Here is a 25,880-nt window from a genome sequence, read left to right as displayed (position 1 = left end):
TCACCTGCGCGTTCTCCGCCAGGCGCCACACAGCAAATAGGGGTCCCCGAGGCGCCTCTCATAACCCGTCGTCCCCTCTGGTCTCTTTCAGGTCTGGCCGCTCGGTCGCAGGAGCCACCGCGCCAGTCCCCCGAGCGGTGGTGACTTGGCAGCAGGTGGCAGGGACGGCGCGGAAACGCGCGAGAGGAGGGGGCGCAGCGCTCTCGGGTGTACAGTGCACGGCGCCCGCTTCCAGGCCGCCCGCGCGCCCCCGCCGCCCAGCGCCGCGCAGCGCCCCCGGCGCCCCCCGCCGGCCCCCGCCGCACCTGCAGCCCGCTCCGCGCGCCCTGCCCGCCGCCGCCGCCTCGCGCTCCCAGCGCCGCGGACGCCCCGGGCCGAGCGGCGAGTGCGCTCCGGTGCCAGACCCGTCAACACACGCCTCTGGGCCGCCGACTCTCGAGTCCCGCTCCTGCACCCTGCGTCCCCGAAGATGAATGTGAGGCGGGTGGAAAGCATCTCGGCTCAGCTGGAGGAGGCGAGCTCCACAGGCGGTAGGATTCATTAAGCATGCGAGCGGGCGCCCTTCTTCCCCTCCTTCCTTCGCGAGCTGAGACGGGGACCCCCTTCCTCGGCTGGGGACGCTTGTTGCCTTTGCTGCATGAGCGACGGCCACCCCAGGCGGGACTGGGAAGGGGAGGTGGGAGCGGCGGGAATGGGGGTACCAAGGAGAGGGGGGTGCACGCAAGGTCCAGGTCGGGAAGAAGAGCTGTTTGAAGTGTGTGTGAAACTCGCTGGTGGCGGGGTCCCCTGCGATCTGATCCTGTGCCTACTTTTGCCTTCTCTGAAAATTTCCCATGTTGTTTATGCATCTGCCAGATGACTGCAGACCACACACTTCCTTCCCCTAACACCTGGGGATGAAAGAGCTGAAATAGTATTGATCCTCTCCATCCACTTTTCCTTTATGCTCCCAAACATTTCTTCATTAAAACTCTATTTTGGTTTCCTGGTAACATACAGGCGGAATGTTTCTCGGGTCAGATTCTTCAGCAGGAGCGTGCCTCTTGTTGTATTGCCAGCCTCAGTTTAGTGTGTTCAGAGAAAATGGTCTTCAGTGACACTTGGAAATAATTTATATACAGTACAGCCTTGGAAAGGTACCCGGTCCTCTTTTGCAAGGTGTTTGGCTTTCAGAGTAGCCTATATTCTGCGAAAGCAAGGGAAGGACGTGGTCTGATGAGTTTAGTGGGATCCATCGTGAAACGGGATGAGATATCCCGCCTCCCCCAACCCCCACAGCACCTTTGGTTGAATCAGTTTGTTTTTAGGTGGCTCCCATGTATAAGAGCTTTAGAGGAGCCATAAACAGAATGAAGGGGGTTGCAGGGCAAATGAAGCTAATGGAGAGCTGGACATTTCCCAGGTTATGTAAGATGAGGGGTCGTACATATGGCTCTAGCATAGATTTATAGGATGACACACTTGGACTTGAGTTGCAGGGAAAGAGGTATTTCCACATTCTTCTACTTGTTTATATCCAGGGAAATGGAGTCACTTCGGACAACTTGAGTCTGTCTCTCTAATTTGAACATTGAAATATGGACATTTTTCCTTTCTTGTCTTCCCTCTCTAATATATTGTTAAGGTCATTGTAACTGGGAAGACACCAGCCTTTTTTGACATCTTAAAGAGAAAAGTCTTAGCCTGTTACAGGCTGGAAAAAAAAAAAAAAGAATATGACCATTACCTTTAAAGTCCCAAGTTTGACCTGTACTGATGTTTAGTTCTGGTTTCACTTATGGCAATAGTTCTCTCATTATGAACCAAGTATGTCTAGGATATATTTTATGAGGGATACTGAAAATCGTTAAGAAATTGGATTTTTTCCAGAATGGCATTTTAAGTGTAGAGGGCTAAGTAAATCGTTGAGTTTATAGGGTCTCTGTCTTTGCTGTTCCTTTGGCAAAGAATAAGGTAGAGAGCTAGCTGTCCTTTTAGGAACTGCACTCATGCACAAGACAGCGGTGGGGACTTGAAGATAGATTAGTAAAAGAAAGTCTAGAGAAAAGGGTGGCTTGCATTGTTTGGCTACTCACTGGTAACAGCTTTTTGGCTGGGCCTAGTCTTTAATTGGCCAGCTGGGGATAGAATCAGCCTGTCCAGTCTATTCACAGTGCCACAGGTGGCCATCATCTCTATTTGTTAGATAAAATGGAAACAAAGATGAAATCACATCTGGGGAGTATGATACATTAAAAAAATACTTTTAGTACCATTTTTAAAATCAGCATGTGTTCATTGTTCCTTTGGAGAATAGAAAGATGTCGATTTATATCTTGGTTAAGGTGAGACCAAAAGTGAAGATTTTTCTGGCTTGAATTGATTTGACACCTGTTTCTTGAATTGTGTTGCATGTTTTTAGAGTTAATTGTCATATGAGAAGAATAAAGGAAAAGGAGCGTGGAACATCTTTTTGTTCTTGTTTTGTCACAATTTCAAGGTTAATATTATTCGAGAATGATCCCCTGAATATGTAGTCTGTATTATTTCCACCAAATACATGCTTAAATAGTTTGGTTATTTGTGCTCAGATATAGAATGGTCTTCCTTAATCTTGGGATAAGGAAGGACAGTTATTTTTAAAGGTTTGATCTCTACCTTCAGTTCTTGTTTTTAAAACAATAGCTCCTGATTTCTTGTTTGCTTTCAAACAAGTGAGACATTTGCATAACTTCCAACATGACCATGATGGTTTTCCCTTGAATATATGCCTCTTGGATGGAGGTTTATAAAATGATTTAATCAGAACTGAAACAAAATTTAACTGGGGGATCAGACTGAGAAGAATGGATAAAGCTGAGAGGGAAATCAGGAATTAGAGAAAAGCATGTGTGTGTGTATGTGTGTTTTATGACCTGACTCTAGAGCCAGAATGCTATGAAAAGTGGTTTGCTGAGAGATGAAGGAGAAAACCACATGAAAGGAAAAATAGGAGGGAAATGTAGGAAAGATGGGAGCAGGGTTGAACTGGGTTACTCAAATTTTAAAATATAGCTAAAAAAGTTTATTCTCTGCTCTCTTTTAGCGGGCAATGTATTTAGCGTGCTAACTGATGAACATCGCTTCTAAACCCCTGTAGTTGAAACACTGTTAATGCTAGAGTGCAGAAAATGGACATCTCGTAAATAAGTACAAATAGAAAAGGTTTCTTAAAAATTGTGGTGCTCACTTTTAGCCTCCCTGTCACCAGCTTCCACATTAAATCAAAAGCCTGCCCAGAATATATTTTTCACAAAATTGTCTATTCTTACTATTTTGCTCCCTGGCTATGAAATCAAACATAATCCTGCTACCAGTGGAGAGACAGAGGGAGATGATAATTCAGCAGTATATTTGAAAGAGAATCAGAAATAAGGTCGGAGTTAAAAAAGAAAAAAAAAAAAAAAACCCTGTAAGATTATTCATCGGTGTCCTCAATTTGTGCCATCTAACTTAGGGATGGCATATGTTATGTGATGTAGTCTACAGCTAAAAGTGGGGAGGGAAATGCATGGACATTTCAGTCATTGTTAGAGGAGGTCATCCAAAGGACGTGATTACTGTTGGATCCAGCAGCTAGACCTGGACCATTGGAGGCTCCTCCCCTGCTCCCTTGCCCTTGGAATGTATGTTCTGCCCGCCAAAGCGGGAACTGTTTTCAAGGACATAGTCTTGAGAGAGAAAGGTGTTGCTGAGGCCCATCTGGATGGTGTATGTGACTGAGCTCTTCTAAGGACTCTATATGAACTTATAAGTTTCTGGCCGGGGGTCTGGAGATCTTCTCCCGGAGCCCCCACTGCAAGCCTCCTATGTAAGTTCCCTTGCTTATTGCATCTGCCACCTACCAGTCTGGAGTGGTCTGCCTCTTTCTTTGGTCTTCTTGTCCTCTGTGTATGGAGGCCAGTTTCAGATTTTACCCAGGGAAGGTCCGGGGTTTGCAAACCAGCAATACTGGAGTGAAAACCCTCTGTGATTTTGTGTTGTTGACAGATGTATGATGGCTCCAGCTTGTTTTGTGTTATTAAGGGTAAGGCAAATCCAAATTAGGGATTCCACATGGGTCACAGTGAAAAGTCTGTGTATGCTGAATAACCCAGGAAAAGCTTTTTATCACACAGGCATTATTCTGTTTTATTCATGTCATTAAATATAAGAAGGTACTAAGCAAATGATATGATCCAAGTGTTAAAATTAAGCAACCCCTCTCCTCCTTTTGCTGTGCTTTTTTTTTTTTTTTTTGGCCAATTCTTATGCAGTGTTTCATAAAATAAGGCTATGGATGGTTTGGAAATTAATGAACCATGTAATATAAAATGTGTGTGCGAGATTTCTGCAGAATTGTAGACCAAAAAGTGGTTGAATCTTTTGAAGATAAAGTATATGGTGGTGGTGGTGATGTTGCTGCTGCTGCTGCTGCTGCTGCTTCTTTTTCTTCTTTGTCCTTTTGTTTTCCTTGTCCTCACAGGTTTTCTAGAACATGTGGATAATATTACATTTCAATATTTCATAGCAGAGTGTGCTTGTTTACTTAATAGCCTCCCTTCTTATTTCAAGCAGATTAAAGTGTGTGTATGTGTGTGAGAGAGACAGACCAGAGAGTGAGAGAGGGGGGAGGGAGGGAGGAAGGATGGGAGGATGAGTGTATATTTTGTTCCATGGGCCTTTGCCATCCTTAAAAGTGGTGTAAGTTTCTATAAGTACACCTGTCATTATAAATTTATTCATCCTTGGGCATTGAATCACCTCTTTACTTTTTTAATGTTTGCATTTGGTTAAAGGTCCTAATGGTCTTATCTTAATTTACATCATCCCAGACTCCCTGTGACGCTTTGTGCTGTTTGTCAACACTCCTTAGAAAACTATGAACTTCGTGGGAGCAGAGCTGTTGTGTTCTGCCCACCTTGTATCCGCAGCATCTAGCATGAACCCTCACATGGTACATTTGCTCAGCAACAGATAATTTGTTGAGTGAAGTCTCCCTTGGAGTCTGTGAATGTGTTATTCCAGTTCTTCCTACTTCTCTCAGATCTCTTTTTCTGATCTTTATTTCTTTCCTTGTCTGTTTTGTGCAACTTTTCAGACACTTTTGTCTTAATTGTCTTCTCCTTCTACATTCTTTCTTTAATCAGACTGTGGTCTTGGTGCATCTTTGATACAAAAGTCTTCTTACTCTATAGCTCTCGACTGATCCTTTTTCAGTCCATTTCCATGAGTGGCTGAGCAGACCTATCAGCAATTTTTACTAGCACTTTAAAGTAACATGTTAGAAAAGACCTGTCCTCTCTTCAAATAACATTTTATTTTCTAAATTTTGCTAATGATAGCATCATTATTTGAGAACTACAGTTAAAAAACAGCAACAAACAATCCCACCAAAGTGTTTACTTATCTGTGGTACTTGCCACCTTAGTCATTGCCTCCCCTTCCCTGTGGAAACCATCCCCAAGCCTTATTGATTCTATCCTGGCTTTATGTCTGGCTCCCACACCAGGTTTCATCGTACACTCAAGGTCATGTTCTTGTTATTTCCCAGACCACGATGGTTGCCTCCTGTCTGCACCAAGTGCCTCCCCACTCAAAACCAACCAAATTCACTAAAAACTGATTTGAGTACGGTCGTTAACCTGTGCAAAACCTTTTAATGCCTTCCCATTATTTTAATGCCTTATAGAACTAAAAACAGTTTCCTTAGCTTGATAGGCAGGCCTCCCACAGTATGTTGACAGTCTTCCAATCCAACATTATCTTCCATGACTTATAGGTCTGCACTTTGACCTGCTAAATTGGACTGTTCTCTAAGTGTGCCTATCTCAAGTGCGTCTCAAGTTGTACCTACTGCTTCGAATGAACTTTCTGCCCCCATGTTGCCCACTGAACATTGTTAATTGTTTCACATTGAACGTATCCCTCAAGACTTACTGCAAATTCAGTGTCTTTCTTGTGCAGCCTTACTGATTTCTCCCTGTCTCTTCCCCAAAGAATTCTGCTTTGAATTTTCTTAGGTCATTTTTTCTTTTATTTTGATCTATATCTGAATGACAAGACAGAATAAGTTAGGCATGTTCATCTCATTTGCAGCTGTTAAATGGTAACTCCTTGATGGGGAGGATCGTACATGAATTACCCATTTTCATACCCCAGTAAGTACTGGCACAGAGATTCACAAGAAAACCTGCTGAAGGCCTGGTTAATTGAATTTAAACTGGGTTGCCCGGGGATAGATCCATTGAAGACCCCAAATTAAAATTCACATTTGACTGCTTGGTAAACATCTACTGGAAGTGACATTCCTTTTGGATTCCCTATCTTTTCCATTCAGTGGGCCAGGTCTATATGGATAGTAATAGAACATCAAAAGAGCATGGCTCCTCTCTGTGTGTGCTTTTGCATCCATAATGCATTGCTATGAGATCTTATATCATTTCTGAAGAAGGGGTTAGTAAGTACCCAGTGTTTTCTGTGTATTCAGAGCAATAGTCAGGCTTGTCCTCGGATGCCGTTGCCGCAACTCTTCCTTCAGCCTTAATAACCTTCCTGAGCTACCACCTCTAGGAGTCGTAGTCCGAGGGGCCCCCAGTGAGTTAATTTGACCTCTTTTGGTTCCCCTACCTACGGATAAGAATGGAAAGATTAGTTGACTATTCCCTCTGAGTCATGATTGTGATTCGCTGTAGTCTGAGTTCACATTACAGAGAGTGGCCCTTCCTAATGTTTCCCAGCCCAGAGCCTCACTGGCTATACCACCACCTACCATCATTATTAGCCTCTTTGTCATTATCCTTATCAAATGGTAAATTTTATCTCCAATTATAGCAGTGACAGTGGAAAGGGATGGAAAGAAGAAACCGGAAACATCACTCATGGTGTACATATCCATTTATTTCATATCAGAATTCACAGAGACCATCAGACTGCATAGGGAGGGTCTTGGGAAGGGGCTGGATCTTGTGGCAGGGCTGAGAAGATGGCGGGGTTCAGCTCTTTTCCTCTTACCTCTGTGGCTGGATCCCTCTCATTGCTCAGTGAGCGGGCCACACTTAGGCAGCTCTAGATGTGTGCAACGTGCCCGTGGATTAGGAACTCTGAGAAGGAGTGGCTCACAGTGTTGAAACACAGACATTCTCTGCACACTTGGACAATAAGGACTAATTGGAACAGAGATACACATATAGAATTTGCCCTCTGGAGCACTTGGCCTCCATGCCTGTCTTATGGGCTGATTTTTTCCTTCTGAACAAACAGCCGGTGTGGTTGAATGGCTCTCCCTTTGGAAATGCCCTTTCAGATATATTTAAATACCCTTTGGATATATAATTGACCTTTTAGAAACTTCTTTCCCTTACGTATTCCACCCCGATGACTTCTTTAGGTAAAACCGAGCAGTCAACCCATTTTACGGCAGCAGTTGTAAATGGGCATTTTAAGTCGGTCTTTAACAAGGTTTTGGAGGAAAAAACAGACTTTCATCTCTAGACGTCAACACTCCTTAATATTTTGAAGGCTCTGTTGAGTGAAGCAGTTTATTTATGAAATGACAGTATCTGCAGCCCAAATGGGAATCAGAATCAGCTTTGATTGCTACAGTAACTACCGCAGTCTATGTGAGGACACACTCTCTCCCTCACATCTTCATTGTAATATGGTCAGTGCGTTGTGTTACAGATGCTCAGGTGTCCCCAGGGCTGTCCCCCAGTATGATGATTAGTAATTTTTAATAAGAGAACACGTGACTTCCAAATGCCTTCATGAGTTTCATAATAAAATTGGGTGAAAAGGACGCATGCAACTATATCTCAGAATGGATATTCTGCCAGGGGCTTTATTTCGGGTTGTACTTTTTTGCAATTTAATCCATTTCCATTAGACCAGCATGAGAAACTACTTACCAAAAAATGGTCTTGCCCAAACCATGTATCCATGTTCTTTGTGTATGTCTGTGCTCCAGAGAACTGTTGTGTGAATTAAAATATCTTCTGTTACGGTCGTACGTAAAGGTGAAAGTAAACTCTGTACTCCAGCCCATCTCAGGCTCATGGCAGTGTGTGCTCCATTCTTCTTGTTGTTTCTGCAGGGAATTTGAAACAAAACAAAACAATACTATAGAACTAACAGGCATTTCAAGTCCTGTGCAAATCAAGTCCTGAGAACAAGTTTAATTTGGAGAGGGGTTTAATGGAGAGAAGTTTTAACTTACCTTAGAAAGGTAAGACCATGTGAAATAGCCAATGAGTAGAAGGTCCCTGTTCCTCTTTCTCCATTTATCAAGTGGTGGTAATCCTATCCACTCCTAGATTATAGGAATAGATTCTGTAATGATGACATGAGTTTAATTCAGCAAATATTTACAAAGAAACTCTTTGCTGCTGGGATCAGCGGGATGTGGAGATGGCCTTGAGAAAGGTTACTGTTTATTCAAGAGAGATTTACTGAGTATGTACCAGGTGTGTATACTTGAGTAGGGGAGAAAAGAAATAGCTAAACGTGCCTATTTTAAAATATTCACTGCCATCACAGAGGCAAGGATGAAGGGAGGTGGGTGCTGAAAAACAAGATTCTGTGCAGTTGGCAGAGGCGGCATTCCCTTCCAAGTGAATGCAGTGAAAGCAAACTGTGATATTGAACTTGACCTTCCTTTCTCTGGGGTCTTAAAAAATAAAGCTATTAAAAGAACTGTGCTCACGATTCTGTATTTGTTCTCTTGCCCAGTTTCTTCCTGTCTTCTATCTTTCCATCTGTAATATGGGTTTATCTGTTGGCCACTTAAAGATCTGATGTTACTTACGCGTTTTTTAAGATTTTTAAGAGCTGTTATGCTGGGATTCTCTGAAGAAGTGCACTTTTTTCTCATAAAACAAATATGATTTTGAATGTTGAAGAGTACGGAATGGGTAATAACTTCTGTTTAAAGATAATCATAAAGTAATTGACCATTCCCAGCTCTCTTACTGCCAGTTTAAATAATGTTCTGGTCAAGGCGGAGGCATTTTAAATAGTGTAGAATTTTAAAAATTAAGTGGACTATCACTCTAATTTTTAAATTGAATTCTGTGCAGTCAGCCATTGACCATAAGAATATTATACCTGAGTTAACATTGTGAGCATTTGTGAAAATCTGATTCTGCCAAACCTTTCTCTCACATTTTCCCCAAGAATTCTTAAATCACGCTTTCCATGCTATTTCCCCAAACTCCCTTTAATTGGAAGCCAAGTCTCTTCCTACTGAGACACACAGTATTATCGCAATCTGTTCCCCATTCCCTCTCCTTTCAAGGTCCGGTTTCATCCTTGTTTCCTGCTGAAGTTGTGATCAGAGGTTTGGTGCAGGCTCTGAAACACAGGTGCATTACATTAATTTGAAGGTGGTGGGGAGGGAAACCTTGGGGGGACAAGTATAAAACAATGAGCGTTCAGAACCAGACACTGAGAAACATGGAAAAAGAAAGCCGAAGACCGTAGAATACAGCCTTGAGCAGGGACAAAGAGTGAGGGACTTCTCCTGCCGTGTGTTATAGAATAAACTCCATTTTTGATGGAGGCATTGTAAGGTAGTTTTAAAAAGGCGAAACATCTAAAACTGAAAGCTGCGGAGTAATAAACTCCAGCCCTTCTGATGTGATTTAAGTACTAGATTTGTAGCTGAACCCTATAAACCTTCCTAGTCAGAGTGGGGAATATAGATTCTAAATGAAAAGTAGTCATTAAGATAACTTTCAGAATCGTTCACCTCGCAGGATACATACCGACAGTGCAAAATCTACACACACTGAACTGGGACGATTGAACCATGGACATAATTTGTGAGAAACCTTGCAATTTTAAACAGTTACATTTATCTTTGGATCCCTGAGCATGAGACTTTCATAAATATCATTAGAATAGAATTTCAGATCTCAAGCAGTGACAGTTGTAACTTTGGTCTTAATGCAATTTGTTTTGATGGTTTTATAAATAGTTTTGAGGATGTTGTTCAACAGACATCCACTTAAAACATGTTTATCAATTACCTACTGGAGGAAGGACACTGCTGGTAAATATTTCTGAATAGAAAAAGGCATCTTAGCTGTTTAAAGTCTAGGAATTAAGCTTTTAAATCTGATCTTCCTTCTCCACCCCAGAATCCTACTTGCTCTGAATCATGTACTGATTGGGTAGAGTATGTTAACTTACCTCATTTTCAAAGGCACTTGCTAAATACCCTCACAGTACCCCAGAGCGTGTTCTTGAGGGAGGATATTGGCAGGTCCTTGTCTACTATGAAATTATAAGCTGAGGGAGCACAGAGCAGACCTCACATAACCACATGAGTTGTTATTAAGTGATATTGGTTTCACAGAGTCATATAAAATATAAAACAAACATTACATAGAGAAACAGCACTAACCTAGAGACTAGATAATATTACTACTCCCTGTTATCAGTAGGGGATTTTTCAAATGTGAGCCAATTTATTCTTTTGTAAAACATAGTAGATGTCTATTATTTGTCAAATATTGTTCTGAGTTCTAGAAACGTATTAACATCTCTTTTTTGTTGAGTATTGTTCAAAGGGCTAAAATACAGGATGAGGATATCCCATGGGGAGCCCTGAGTCTAGTTAAAGAGCTTGACATGGAAGATGGTAATTAGCATTTGGAAAATCCTATGACAGTGTCCAGCGTGGAGTGCTTTGGCAACACAGACTTGAGTCACTCTTGTAGGCTGAGTAGGGTCAGAGAATGCTCCCTAGACTGGATGGGGCTGGAGGAGGAGAAAGAGTTTTCCCAGGAAAGGCAGCAGGTGGGATGATGGATGTTGGAGGTGGGGAGAGCTGTGAGTCTATGGCTGGTCCTACGAGAACACACGGTGCAGTCAAGGAACAGTGTGAAGTTGTGTGTGTTGCAGTGAAGCTGGAGGTAGGAGGGAGCAGTGAAATGGGAGCTGGAGAAGGAGGCCGTGTCAGGACAGTGGGTAACACTGATAAATTCCAATCAAGAGCACAAGAGATCATATTTGCGTGTTGAGAAGATAACTGCAGTGATTGACATTTGGCCAGAAGCGGGTGAAACAGCAGGCATGGGTTCCCGCTGAGGTGGGATTGCAGGTGAGGCGTATCGAGGAACACGGTAAAGCATCAGTGACATGGCGGAGAGCAGAGGGTGCACGTGAGATAGAAGACAAGACAAGACAAGACAGAAGAGAAGAAGGGATTGATGACAGGTGGTAATAAGGGTTGGGGGAGAAGGAGGAGCCTGGGAAATCTAGATTTCTGGGTTGGGTCACCAATGGGCAGCATATATTTACTTAAGATGGGCAATACAGGGTAAGTTTCATTGAAAGGAAGTGAGATCCAGTTTGGGGCTATGAAATTTAAGGCCTTTAAGGAGGCCGTCCTCCTTCAAAATGGAGACAGGAGTAGTTACTGGGCTATCTGGGCCTGGAAAGTGAGACTGAGATTGGGTTCTTCAGGCAGTGGGGAGTCAGTTGAAGTTAGCGAGGAGTGACAGGGTGAGGAACATTAATTTTATGTGGTTGTGTAGGATGCGTCATCGATAAGGATGTCATTAGGAGGTGGTTGCGTTTGTCTAGGCAAGAGACAACGTTTGCTCAAGGGTAAAGGCAGTGGGGATAGGAAGTGTTGGAGGACTGGGAAGGAGACAGGTGGGGAGATTGGTGATGGGGCCCTCGTGATGCCATGAGAAGCCAGGAACATAGGAGGAAAACAGGTTCTGGAGAGATGATAACATGCTCATTTTAGAAATATTGATTCCGACTGGAAAAGAATCCAGGTCAGCTGTCCCAAAGGCAGTTGGAATCATGGAGTTCAAGTTTAATTGATTTCAGAGAAGCACACATTTATTGAGCATCTAGTGTTGTGACAGGTATCAGGAATAGAGCGATGAATGAGGAATGTCCCTACTGCCAAGAAGCTGGCCTGCAAACTAACCTGGAGAGTCAAATGTGGGAGTCAGCTGCAGAGAGCAGAGGTAATTAAAGACATGACACTGAATAAGGGGCAGAGTCTAGGATGAAGAAGAAAGGTAAGCAATGGACATAAAACTAAGGAAAGATGTCATAGCTAGAGAAGAAATTGGAGAGGAAAATGTCATGGAGGTCAGTGCCTGGTGCATAGATGGTCCATGGTTATCACCTAATGGGGATTACAAGAATTTCAGAAAGTGAGTGACCGGAGTGAACTGCTGCAGAGCATTAATGGAGCATGAAGACTGGGGTCTCAGAATAAGATTGTGGAGTCAGAACAAGGGTTCAGATGCTGTGTCTGTTCCCGTGTGACCTTAGGAAGCCACATGGCCTCTCTGTAACTTAGTTTTTTATGTGTACTTGGACTATTCTTGCCCCATATACTCCACTAGCTTGCTTCCTCATTTGTTCAGATCTTCATTAAAATAGTACTTCTCAGATGACTTCAAATGATATAACAACTCATGCATGTCTCCCTACTCCTTTGCCTTATTTTACTTTCATTCATAGCTTTTATATAATCCTTCAAAGAAAAAAAATTATGTACTATACTTCTATACTAGAATATCATTTTTATATACTGTGATTTGTATATATTTACCTATATTTTGTGTATGCTTATTTTTTAGCGTTTTCCCTGTTAGAATTCACTGAAATGTGTGTTGAATGGTAAATCAATGAAGAGAACTCATTTTGAAAGATTGCACTGAGAAGTAACTGAACTAAGGTCTGTAAAGGGCTCAGTGCAGTGCCTGACAAATAGAGCCTGTGGGTTGGGGTCATTTACATAATAATTCTGGCTTGAGAAAAAGTTCTTTTAATTCTGAGGATGGCAAGTCAGGAGAGTGATGAGATTGGGAGCAATTGGGTGCTCCTGGAAAGAGTGAGGTCTGAAGAAGGGGCGCTTGTTCTCTAGAAGACGTAATCTTGTTCTCTGATGCAGGAGGCGGGGGGGCGGGGGGAGGCCACCTAGGGGTGATGCGCTGGGGAGGATGCCACAGAGGGCCAGGCTGTGATCTGGGCATTGTGTGACCAGTGGGGCTTAGATAGGTTGTAAGGGACCATTTAGTGGGTGACAGGAAGGTATTTATGGAGGCTGCAGTTTGACTGGAGGAGATGGTTGTCCCGAGATGTGTCAATGCTGAGAAATGAGATTGGGGAGAGTCTCAGAAATGTGGATTTGATTCAGTGGGCAAGAATTCAAGATTTTGCAGAAAGATGATGGCATAATAAAAGTGACACCTTAGGAAGATTTGTCTTATCCTGCTGTATAGGAAAGATTAAGGAAGGGGGAATGTTCAGGTGGAAAGGTCAGTTGAGGAAACATTGCATTTGTCCAGACCTTAGCTGGACTGACTGATATTTTTAAAAAATATTTTATTTATTTGACAGAGAGAGAGAGACAGTGAGAGAGGGAACACAAGCAGGGGGAGTGGGAGAGGGAGAAGTAGGCTCCCTGATGTGGGGCTCGTTCCCAGGACCCTGGGATCAGGACCTAAGCCAAAGGAAGACACTTAATGACTGAACCACCCAGGAGCACCATGGATTGACCAGTTTTGTCGGGGTGGTGGTGGTGGAGAAAATGAATTTGGCAGATTCCTGTGGCATTATGGATGGTCTTTGTAACCGGTTGGATGTGGACATGAAGTTAGGTGGGAGACCAAGAAAAAGTGGCTCTTAACCTGGCTCAACCCTCAAACTTTAGCAACTGAGGAAAGGCCTTTGCTTATGCTGCTAGGAAGTTATTATCCAGAAGACAGAAGAAGGAAATTGTGTGTCTGTGTATGTATGTAGGGTCAAAATTTCCACTTATTTGGGGATACTGGAGGGATATCCCGGCAAGAGAGATCCTGGATAGTTTTAAATACCCTTTTTGTTGATAAGTAAATTCAGGCTCAAAGGGTTTGAGCAACCTGTCCAAACAGCTAGTGATTAGGATAGTGGCAATACTAAGCATGGCGGTGTTAATGAACACACAGCCTGTACTCTGTACTCTCTTCTCTCTCTTTCCTGGGCAGGGCACTCTGGGCTAACCTGATGTGGTTCTGGGAGGGCTGGGCTCAGCTCAGCAGAGAATGTGCCATTGGTGGTAAAAAGAGTAAAGGGCTGATGACCTGAAAAATCTCCCTGTGAATTTCTAGATCACATCCAAGGTAAGGATCCAAAGCCAGTGCCTGGTCCACGTGTTGGTGGATGGGAAGAGGAACCCTCGATAACCCGCCTTGTGGGTTGGGGAAAAAGAACCATTGGTGCTTGAGTTTGAGTGTCAGTGAAAGTAACCTGCAGGGCCTCCCTGACCTGAGTGGAAGGACTGGTGGAAGTGACTCAGGTGGGCAAGCCACCTCCAGGTAAGGGGCTGGGGAAAGATGGGGCTTTGAAAGTGCTGTGCATGGGGGAGCCTTTGTTGGAGGCCATAGGTGATTGCCTCCAAAGTCATGACTTTGATTCAGAACATTTTACTTGCATAGCTGCCTTTCCCCCCACCCCCTTCCTCCACTGCTTGGTCCTGCATCCATGTCTCCAGCCCGCTCTGTGGACACAGGGCACAGGCACTCTTGCCGAGACTTACCGACTGAGAATATATCGCATTACTGCAAGCGGTGAGCTCCAGCCGTCCTCCATCCTGCCAGAATAAGTTGCGAGTCCTTCCCATACTGTTCCTTCATGAATGCAGTTTTAATTAATTGTTTGGTGTCTGCCAACCCAGAGTAAGGAGACTGTGCACAGTTTCAGGACCCATAGGGACACGCACATATTTGTTGACCAGTGGATAATGAAATGCCTTTAAATTTACAAATAAAACCATCAAACACTGTTATGATTATTAGGTAAGCCTCATAACTCTGCCATCATGGAATGTGGTAAGCAAGCAGTTGGGGAATTCAAAGAAATTCTTCCTCTCCGGATCTCAGGGCATTTCACTCAGCTTCACTCCAATCCACACAGTTATTTAGCGTGTCTTAGAAATCAAGCGTTGTTCTGGATGCTTGGGGGATATAGATACCTTCTCCTCACAGATGGCTAGCAAGGAAGAAAGACCTTCAACAATGCATTAACAGCATGCTGAGAATATTACAACCAAGGAGTAAAGGATGCTACGGGAGCATATGGGAAGGAAATGGAATATGTCTTAGGAGTCAGAAAATAACTCCTTGAAAGAGTAGAAATTAAGTTGACATCTGAATGACACTTGGAGATAGACAGAAGCAGGAGTTGAGAACAGAATTTCTCTGAAGACCTGAAGAAAGTCTGAAAATAAAAAAGAGAAGGACAGAAGATAATGCTGAAGAGGGAGACAGGGCCAGATGGTTCAGAGTTTGAGGTTTTTATTAAGGATTTGTACTTGGTTCTATGGCAATGAGGAGTAATTGGAAGTTTTAAGCAGGGGATCAAGTTAACCAAATAACCACATCACGTCTGGCCTTGGTCCCTCCACTCGGCAAAAAGCAGAGGGGTATTATCCTAGTGACCAGCAAACCACTTATCATGGCCTTATACTGGCAACTTTTGCAGGATCTGGAATTGTTTTCTCCTCTAATCTACTCCCTGCCCCACCCCCTGCCATTTACTTTTCTTCTCTGAATTGCCTAAGCTCCAAAAGCTGACTTTGGTCTGTTGCTTAGAAGTCCTTGCTAGCCTTTTGGCATCTAGAACTTGGCAGTCTCCAAAGTGTTTTTGCCTTGTACCCACATCTGTAAAAGAAAAAATGTTAAGCATGTACCTTCATTTTTATAGATTTAACCATAAGTTATAACTTTTTTTTCTTAGATAATAAACATGCTAGAAAATAATATGAAACTTAAAGGGTTTGATGCCAGTGACTTCTTGTGCAGGGCATTTCTCTTTATCCTTGACCAGTATAAAGGGAAAAGTGTAATATACTAGGTTTTAGAGCCCAGGACAAAGCAGTGAGCAGGGAATGGTGAGGAACTATCAGTGACGTGCAATGCACTCTGTGCAGTTTTATCAACAATTAACTTCTGGGACGCCTGGGTGGCTCAGTCAGTTAAGCATCAGCCTTCAGCTTAGGTCATGATCCCAGGCTCCTGGGATTGAGTCCTGCGTTGGTTTCCCTGCTCAGTGAGGAGCCTGCTTTCTCCCTGTGCCTGCTGCTCCCCCTGCTTGGCTGTCTCTATCTCTATCTCCTTCTCTCTCCTTCTCTCTGACAAATAAATAAAATCTTAAAAAAAAAAACCAAAACAGTTAACTTCCATATATTTTTATGTTCGCTGATAGAAATATCCAGTGTTAAATGCTGCTACCTTGCCATGATGTTATTAGCCATGCATCTTTCCTTAGTGTTCTAGGCCAGTGGCATCTGTCCAACGGAGAACTTTTTGGCATTGTTCAGTCTCTGTTTTGATTGGTTCCTGCCACACTTGGTGTGCATTCTTTTTTTTTTTTTTAAGATTTTATTTATTTATTTGACACAGAGAGAGATCACAAGTAGGCAGAGCAGCAGGCAGAGAAAAAGGAGAAAGCAGGCTCCCTGCTGAGCAGAGAACCTGATGCGGGGCTCGATCCCACGACCCTGAGATCATGAGCCAAGCCAAAGGCAGAGGTTAATCCACTGAGCCACCCAGGTGCCCCTCGGTCTGCATTCGGAGTTTCTGTTTCATTCATCATAAAGGAAAATTCCAGAGAAGTCTCCATCTCTTTGTACAGATACTCAAATACTTACACAAGACCCACATTTGCTAGTGCCTGATAAATTTAGGAAGGTATAAAAATACAGGTTACCAGTCCTAATATATAGGCATTTTCTTCCTCACCCCAGAGAACTCACCTGTTGTTCTTTCTGTTTCATGGATCCATGAGGTATGGGTCTGACTCCTGCTGGTTTGTAGGGAGCTGGGGTTGACATTGTCTACCCAAGTCTCATGTGTGATTGTCTACCCTTTTGTGGAGAGGTTCCTACAGGCCTTCATGAGAAGGGATACTTTTATTGAAAAAGACGGAGCCTTGCATTTTTTTTTTTTTTATTTAAAGATTTTATTTATTTATTTGACAGAGATCACAAGTAGGCAGAGAGGCAGGCAGAGATAGAGGGGGAAGCAGGCTCCCTGCTGAGCAGAGAGCCCCATGTGGGGCTCGATCTCAGGACGCTGGGATCATGACCTGAGCCGAAGGCAGAGGCTTTAACCCACTGAGCCATCCAGGCACCCAAGCCTTGCGTATTTAAAGGATCCTATAGTATGTGTATATTTGTCTGCCTGGTGCTTGCAGGATTGCAGCAAAGTGAACGATGAGATCTACTTGAGGGGATGACCTAGGATGACACACAAAAGCCACCGTGGGAATAGGTTCTTGGGTTTCATGATGCCCTTATGAGGATTTAAACAAACGTCTAAACAAACATTTAAACAAACATCTCCGAATCTCGCCTTAAATTGAGGGATCGCAGTTCTGTGCTCTGGAATTTCGACTCCATGAATATAGATGTTGAATATAGAATGAGTATAGATGTTGTCTGTTTTGTTCACTGTGTCTTCCACGTGCCTGGAAGCAGAAGCATCCAATAGTAAGGTTCTCAAATATGTGTTTCATAAAGAAACCACCACAAAGATCTACTTCCTCCTTGCTATCTGTTGAAAGGGAGGGGCATGTCATTCTCAGACTGGTGTGACTTCTGTCCTAAAGGAGAGGCACACACAAAGTTCTGTGGGAGCAAAGGCACAGGAGTAATTAACTGCCTAGAGAAATTAAGGAACCCTTAGGGGAAATGGCATCTCAGCGAGGTCTTGAAGTGTGTTGAGGTTCATCCAGTGACAGAAAAAAGGATTCTGAGGTCATAGGAAGAGCGTGTGCCAGGGCTCAGATTTATGTGAAAATTCAAGCCACCTTCAGGGAATAGTGAGAAAATCCATGTGGTCTGATTATTGGCAGTGTGGGGAGATGTGGCCACAGCGAGGCTGGAAGGGTAGGTGGTGGTAGATCGTTTGAGACACTAGCATTTATGATTGAGGAATTTAAATTAAAATCTGCAGGCAGTGGGGAGTAGTGGAAGGATGTGGAACGCCGGAATGGCAATTATTTGTGTTTAGAAGGAAATGATGGAAGTGGTTCCATAGAAGGTGAGGGGACTAGTTGGGAAAGCCATACAGCCAATATGGAATGAACTAAAGCGGCGTGGCAAGTGTAGAGGAGGTGTGAGGCTGAAGAGGTATAGAGCAGTTGTAATCAGTAAGTTGCTAAGCATTGTAATGAAGGTAGGAAAAGTAGAGGTTAAGAAAATGGCCGTGTGTCTAGCTATACCCTTCAGTGAGAATCTTGAGGATGTGGCTGCTTTGGGACTTACTGAGGGTGAGTTGCTGGTGCAGAAGGTGGGAAGAGCTAGCTGGCCACTGGAGGCGGGCATCTAACTCTCAGGAGGGGCTGGAACACAGACTTATGAGCCAGTGCATTGCAGGTAAAGCCATGAGAACAGGGAGAGAACGGAGCTCAGAATGGAATCCTAGGGAGCACACTAATGCTAAGTTGGCTGCTCCAGGGAGAAGGCGCCGGGGAAGGGGTCAGAGATGGAGCATATGGGAAGACATAAGGAATGACAGCCAAGAGTAGTACTGCAGATGCCAAGGGAAGGAGACTCTTTCAGTAGTGGGTCAATTATCTTAAGTGCTTTGCATGGTTAAGGAAGATGGGAACTGAAATGATTTGGCAATTAGGAGGTTGGAACAATTTAGTGGGGCTGAAGCCAGATTGCAAAGGGTTGGGGTGTGAGTGAGGGAGTGAAGAGAAGCAGGTGTAAGCCGCTCTAGTAAGTTGAATTCTGAAGGAAAAGGGGGGGTTAGGGCAGCTGCTGGAACTGGCAGATTCATTTTGTCCAATAGGAGACACTTGCATACGTTTGTAGGCACAGACCTTGTCAGGTCAGTGGAGAGCTATGGTCTGAAAACAAATAGAAACATTTCTGTATTATATCACCATTTTACCTGGTTTATGCCTAAAAGATGCTTACTGTGCTGCAATACAATTGTCTATTTAAATTTCAACCACTTCCGGGACACCTGCATGGCTCAGTCCATTAAGCATCTGCCTTCAGCTCAGGTCATAAGCCTGGGGTCCTGAGATCAAGTCCCACGTTGGACTCTTTGCTCAGTGGGGAGCCCGCTTCTCCCTCTTCCTGCAGCTCCCCCTGTTTGTGTTTGCTTTCTCTCTCTCTCTCTCTCTCTCTCCCTGTCAAATAAATAAATAAAATATTAAAAAAATAAATTTCAACCACTTCTAAAACTATGGAAGACTGTAAACAATAAGCTCCTGAGGATTTCCTACCCAAAGTAAATAGTTCACCGTTTTAGGAAATATTGGTTTCCAGCCTTCTTTACATAAAATCAATAAAATGTTAACAATACAGTCATCATCCCTTTTGCCACCTTCCACATTCCCTGTCTTATCTCCTCTTCCCTGCTGTTACCACCACTACCATGAATTTGGTGTGTATCCTTTCAATTCATTCCAACATCCTTCTGGTGTAGATGTAGGTACGTGTGACCAGTATGTGATAGGCTTTATGCATGCTGTAGTCCGTTCAGGCTGGGTTGCCTGTAAACAAGAGGAATTTATTGCTCACACTCCTGGAGGCTGGAAGTCCAAGATCAGAATGCTAGCATGGTTAGGTGGGGGCCCCTAACCTGGGTCATGGACTCTTGTTCTGTGCTCACTTGGTGGAAGGGGCTAGGGAGCTCTCTGGGGTCTCTCCTATAAGAGTGTTCATCCCATGACCTAATCACCTCTCCAAGGTCCCACTTTATAGTACTGTCACCGTTGGGGGTTACAATTTCAATATATGAATTTTGGGGGATACAGACTTCAGACCGTAGCAATGTGTATGTCTTAAAATTTATACAAAAGTTGTCTCTTAAGATTTTTCACTTAATATTATGTCTTGGAGGTCTAGCTGCAGAGATACAGTTCATTCTTCCAAAGTCCTGAATATTTTGTGTGCAGTATTTTACTGCTAGGTGGGTTCCCCCTAAGAGAGTCGTCCTTGTCCAGTGGTGGCTTGTTGTATATAACTATATCCTCAGTGCCCAAATATTTATTGACTAAATGCATAAGCAGGAAGGTATACAGGCAGAACTTGGGAAGAAGTTGTGGGTCTCTTTTATGAGGCAGCAGAGAACAGGTTAGGTTTTTGGGGAGATGTTGTTCTCACCCATGGTCATATTCTGTGAACCAGTGTCATTTTCTGAGAAGAGGGTGGTGATAAATGTTTGAGTGGTATAGATTTATAACTTATAACTTAATTGGGAGATTATCACAAACAGTTACTATTTCTATAAGAGTTGTACAACTTCAGACTCTCCTCAGTTCTGGGTTTATGAATGACCAGAATTAGAAAACACTATCTAGCTTCTGAAATGTTGATTTTTCCCCCCCAAATCCTTCTTTTCCTAATTTATATGTTCCTTTAACATTGGGCGGAGACGGCTCCTTCTTTGGCTATGGAGTATTTCGTGATTTAAATCCATCTTGAGGTTTCTGGAAAGCATTCATCTAGCTGTCGCTTGGACTCTTATTAAAGATATTTTTTATGCTGGGTGTGGGGAATTGGGTTGTTTTGTGTAGCTTAATCTATTCTGTATGTTAATAATCCACCATGGCTTATGTACAAGACCATTTTTACGTTTCACAGCCTGTGTCTGATACCGTGACATCATCCATGAGTGTCCGAGAGCTCCAGAGAGTGTTTCAGAGAATTAGGTCTTTCGAGGCCAACCTGACTATGGAATTCAGCACTGAGCCAAACCAGAGGTTTATTCTCAAGATTCAAAAGGAAAAGCAAACTTTAATATGGTTCAACTAATATATATTGGACGTCTACTCTGGGCTGGGCTTTCTTCCAGGTGCTGAGTGGGCGAGTGGAAAAGAATCCGAAAATGAAGATCATGTTCTTGCTCTGTTAGTTATACTTGCAACCTACATCGGCAGACTGGTTGGAGGGGGCTTAATGATGATTCCGCCCCAGGTGTGTGTACCTGTGTAACTGCGTTAGAGCCCCAGATCCACTCCACAATCCTGTGAGTAGGTAGAATTGTCCCCATTCTACAGATACAGGGATTGAGGCTGTGAAAGGTTCAGCAATGTGCTGCAGGTCACACAGCAAGTGTCAGAGCGCGTATATGACCGATTTCAGTCCATGCCCATACGTCTCCACAGTCTCTGTTCTTTCTACTCTTCACATCTGTCCCCAGATGTCTCCTAGATGACTGATAGGTCTGCTATATTAGTTACAAACAAGATCTTGTGAGCTGAATATTAAACATGGAAATAAAAAGGGAAATTGATGATTTAAAAAAAAAAAGGATTTTATTTATTTATTTGACACAGAGAGACACAGCAAGAGAGGGAACAGAAACAGGGGGAGTGGGAGAGGGAGAAGCAGGCTTCCCACTGAACCCGATGTAGGGCTCAATCCCAGAACTCTGGGATCATGACCTGAGCCAAAGGCAGATGCTTAACGACTGAGCCACCCAGGTGCCCTAGGAAATTGATGATTTGTAACTCATTCTCTAGCTGCAGAACTACAAATACACTTTCTTAAAAATGATTGGTGGGATGTCCTAGCTCTCAAGTGGGTATGGCGTTCCAGATGCTGGCACTTGCTTTCTACTTTTGCTTTCTTCCTAATACATAGGCCTCTCTCCTCTGCTCTAGTGCTTCCATTCGGTCCCACTTTTTCAACGTTCCTGAGTATTGTCCCTCTTTCCAGAAAGTTATAGGTGGAGAGGTGGAGTGTGACCCTAAGAGATGCTTTGGTGTGGTAGGGAGAGAAACAGGCCCCCTGAAGACATATATGCTTCAGTCCTGGGGGTCTGTGTCTGGGATACTTTACATAGTAAAGGAGATTTTGCTGAGGTGATCAAGTTAAGGACCTTGATATGGGAAGATGTTCCTGGATTATCAGGTGGGCCCAACACAGTCACTGGGAGTCCTTAAAGGTGGAGATCCTTTCCTGGCTCCCATCACAGTAAGATGTCACTAAGGAAGGATGGTCTGAGATATGCAGGGTTGTTGATTTGAAGATGGAAGAAGGGGACCATGGGCCAGTGTATGTGGGTGGCTTCCAGAAGGCAAGTAAGTTCTTCTATAGAGTCTCTAGAAAGGAATCTAGCTCTGCCAATGCCTTTGTCCAATGTCCTACTTCAGACCTAGCAGGTGATAGTTCTGTGTTGTTTTAAGCCACACGTCTGTGACAGTCTGGTATAGCAGCAACAGAGAATGAAAAAAAAAAGTTCATATGGTTATTTTATTGTTTCACTAACATTCTATAATAATATAAACAACATCCTTCGAGAAAGAGCCTTGCTGAGGATATATATTTTCCTGATGCTTCTCAGCATAGGCTCTTGGAGATAGTTAATAGACTTTAGCAGGCTAATGTGCATAGCTGCGTTTAGATAGAGGCATGCTCAACCCTGGCCTTGAAACTAAAGTCCTAGGAACACAGGCTGTTTGACTTATCCTTCCTGAGTTTCACTTTTGTTATTAAAGGGGGATTATTAAGAGGTTTAGGATTGGTAACTGTAAAGTTCTTACCCTGGTGCCTGGCACACACTGGCTGTTTAACAAATGGTCATAGTGACAATGAGGATGTTTTAAATTGTTGAATTCCTATCCGTCATTTGAATTAGTGAAACCACCTACAGTATCAGAATCCACAGCTGGAGCTCATAGTGGCTGGTGGCTGAAGAGGAAGGTTTCATGGAAGAGATGGGTCTCTCTTGAGTTGGAGAATTGGCAGCATTTGGATAACAGAAGCAAGAGGGGAAAAAGGTATTTCAAGTAGGTAGGTGGGTTGAGAAAGTGGGTTGGAGTAAGGCACATTTGAGGACTGGCGAGGAAGCCATTACATTGGGAAGGATTAGCAGAATTTCCTTTGTATTGGAGATCAGAGAGTAATTCGAAGTCATGGGCCACAGGCAGTGGGTGGAGGTGGAGGCAGAGAGGTGGCACCTGGCAGAGAGTAGTGTGGCAGCTGTGAGAGCGAGGGAAACTTGAGAGAGCATCTATTTTGTTACAGTCCTGCTTGATCTTCACCTTGCATAATGCTAAAATAGAATTGCATGTGACTAAATCACACAAGGCATTCAGAAATAGTGTCCTTGAATTTAGTAAAACTTGACTTTCAGGTTGTAATAACATCATGACATAGAAAAACACCAGTCCCTCCTTTCATCATTGTCATGTTTGGGAGCATCATTATATGGGATTGAGAAATGAAACCAGTGCAGTATTTTCCTCGTTTCATTTATAGAACTCAACTCCTGACTCATTGGTATGTAGAAAATGTCATCAATCCCTCTGTACTTGTCACTGATTTTGTTTCTCTCCACTTCTGACCCCTTTTGCACAAGGCAACATTGGTAGATTTCTTAGTAGTTTGATTGACCTCAATTTATATTATACTTATTCATTTCCATGTCATTCTCTACCGCTAGATAATGAATCTGCTGTCTCATTTTTCTTTGTATAGCAAAACTCTTGGCACAGTAAATATTTCTTGATTGAATGAAAGGAAAATTGACTCCAAAATGTATTTCCTGATTAGTCTTAACACCACAAAGAATCTAACAGAAAACCCCCTTTTAAAGGCTAAGAAGCTAAATGGAGCTTTAGAAAGAGTTTCTTTAGTGCCTAGGAACTAAAAAAAAATCACCAATTCAAATATTTATTGATCATCTGTGGAGTGTCTAGGAAATAGGGACACAGCCATGAGAGAGTCAGGCAAGGTCCCTGATCTCAAAGAGTATAGATTCCTGTGGAGGAAGACGGGTGGTAAATAGATAAGAAAATATCAGCTAACAATACTTGCTGTGGAAGAAGGAAAGCAGTATGATGAACTGAGAATAATAGGGTGGCTGCTTGAGACTCATTGGCCAGAGAGACTTGTCTGAAGAGGTGAGTTAGGAGTAGAGGCCTGGATGACAAGAAATGGTCATTTGTGTGACTGTCTGGGGTAAGAGCTTTCCAGATAGGTGATACAGCTTTGGCAAAGACCCCAAAACAGAATAAACTGGGACCATACAAGGTCAGAAACAAGGTCAGGGAGATTGGAGTACGGGGAGTAAGGTGGAAAGATTTGAGATGAGTCAGAGAGGTAGGTGGGAGCCAGATCATGCTGAGGACCTAGGAGGCTAGAAGAAGATGTTTGGATTTGGCTCTAAATGTGATCGGAAACTATTATGAGCACTTTATGCAGAAAAGTGACAGAATATAATTTACATTTAAAAAAAGAGCACTCTAGCCAATTTATGGGAAATGCATGATGAGGTGGAGAAAATGGAATCAGGGATATGAGTTGGCAGGTTATTGTGGTATCCCAGGCAGGAGATATATAGGGTTTGACGTGTCAAGAGAGAAGTGGATGGATTCAAATCAATCAACCATACAGATAAGGTGGACCAGATGTGCTAATGAGTTGGCTGTAGGGAATAAAGAGGAAGTAGGGATGATCTTTAGGCATTTAGTTTTAGCTCCAGCATGTGTGGTGGTATCATTTACTGACATGGGAAAAACTAAAGGAGAAGAAGTTGGGAAGGGATCGAAAAACCAGGAATTCAGCTTTGGATATAACCCTTAGGGTTCCATCATCTTCTAAACATCTTAGTGGAGATTTCAAGTAGGCAGTTAGATATACTAGATTTTAGGGTAGGTGTTAGGGCTGAAGATATTTAATGTTTGAGTCTTATATATTTTATTTAAAATTGAGACCAAATGAAAGCATTCATGGCAAGATTGTGGGTAGGAAAGAGGAGGAGATGAGGACTATATCCTGGGACTCCTTAATGTTTAGGAGAAGGGCATGGAAGGACACAGCAAACAATGCCAAGGGTAATAGGTCAGAGTTCCAGGAGATGAATTGGTAGAGTGTGCCATCACAAAGATCAAGAAAAGGGGAGTGATCAGTGCTGCTGAGAATTTGAATTAGTTAGAGAAGTAACAAATAATCTGTTGAATAAAAGAATTAATGAATAAAAACAAGCATAATAATGAGAGGAATTGAACTAACAAAGAGGCTGAACAAGTAGTCCTAAAATGTCTTCTAAAGCTGGCCTTAAAATTAGAAGTCCAAACTGAGGGTTGCAGAGGGGAGACGGGTGGGGAGATGGGGTAACCGGGTGATGGGTATTGAGGAGGGCACATGTGGTGATGAGCACAGGGTGTTAATGCAATTAAGGAATCGTCGAACACTACATCAAAAACTAGTAGTTTATACTATATAAAGTAGTTTATACTATACTATATAGTTCATACTATGCTATTATACTATAGTACATAAAAAACTAATGATGTGCTATATGCTGGCTAATCAATCATATTAATAAAAAATAAATTTAAAAAATTAAAAGAAAAAAGGAAAATAGAAAAAAGGTCAGAAGTCCACTGATTGAGGAGACCCCACTTATCAGGATATATACTCCAAGTTTATAAAACTGGGATATGAAAAGATTAACATGTGATAGAATTAACCTCTAGGAAGCTGGATTTAAGTGAACAAAAGTAAAGGTATGGTAAATTGCTTGGCGTATTTTCAGCTATAAATTTCTGTTGTCATCTCAGTATATTTACTGTCCACTGATAATTGTTCAGTAAATACTCAGTTGTATGTAGCACCATTTATTGTGTTTTGTCTCTTTTGGTAGGGTTTTGACCATTTGTATATTCATTAACAGCTCTACATACTATATACATTGAGAGTCAATTAAAGTAATACTTTGTTAAAATAACCATTTCAAGAAGGATAGATAATCTTAAAAGAAATTATGATTTAGTGATCATTTATCTTCATTGCTTTCTTCTGTTCTTCACAAGGGTCCTTCTCCCATCTCCTACACATAGTATATGATCAATTTGTGAATTGGATATGTTTTTAACTATAACAGAAATCTCAACTATAGCAT

The 25,880-nt window shown here is 42.7% G+C and overlaps 1 protein-coding gene across 2 annotated transcripts in view; it reads left to right on the top strand.

Annotated features, from left to right (window-relative positions):
• Nucleotides 1–469: 469 nt before the first annotated feature.
• The window catches only part of KCNIP4 (potassium voltage-gated channel interacting protein 4), a gene marked incomplete at its 5' end in the record, with an annotated part of 1,129,227 nt that continues 1,103,816 nt past the window's right edge, over nt 470–25,880 (top strand). For both annotated transcript variants that reach the window (XM_080796874.1, XM_080796870.1), the window contains one exon: nt 470–530. In XM_080796874.1, the coding sequence (XP_080653000.1) occupies nt 470–530 (61 nt within the window). The remainder of the gene's footprint in view (nt 531–25,880) is intronic.

The sequence above is a fragment of the Martes martes genome, assembly GCF_963455335.1.
Source record: "Martes martes genome assembly, chromosome: 2".
NCBI lineage: Eukaryota > Metazoa > Chordata > Mammalia > Carnivora > Mustelidae > Martes > Martes martes.
The sequence above is the reverse complement of the archived record's forward strand: the minus strand, read 5'-3'. Positions and strand labels throughout refer to the sequence as shown.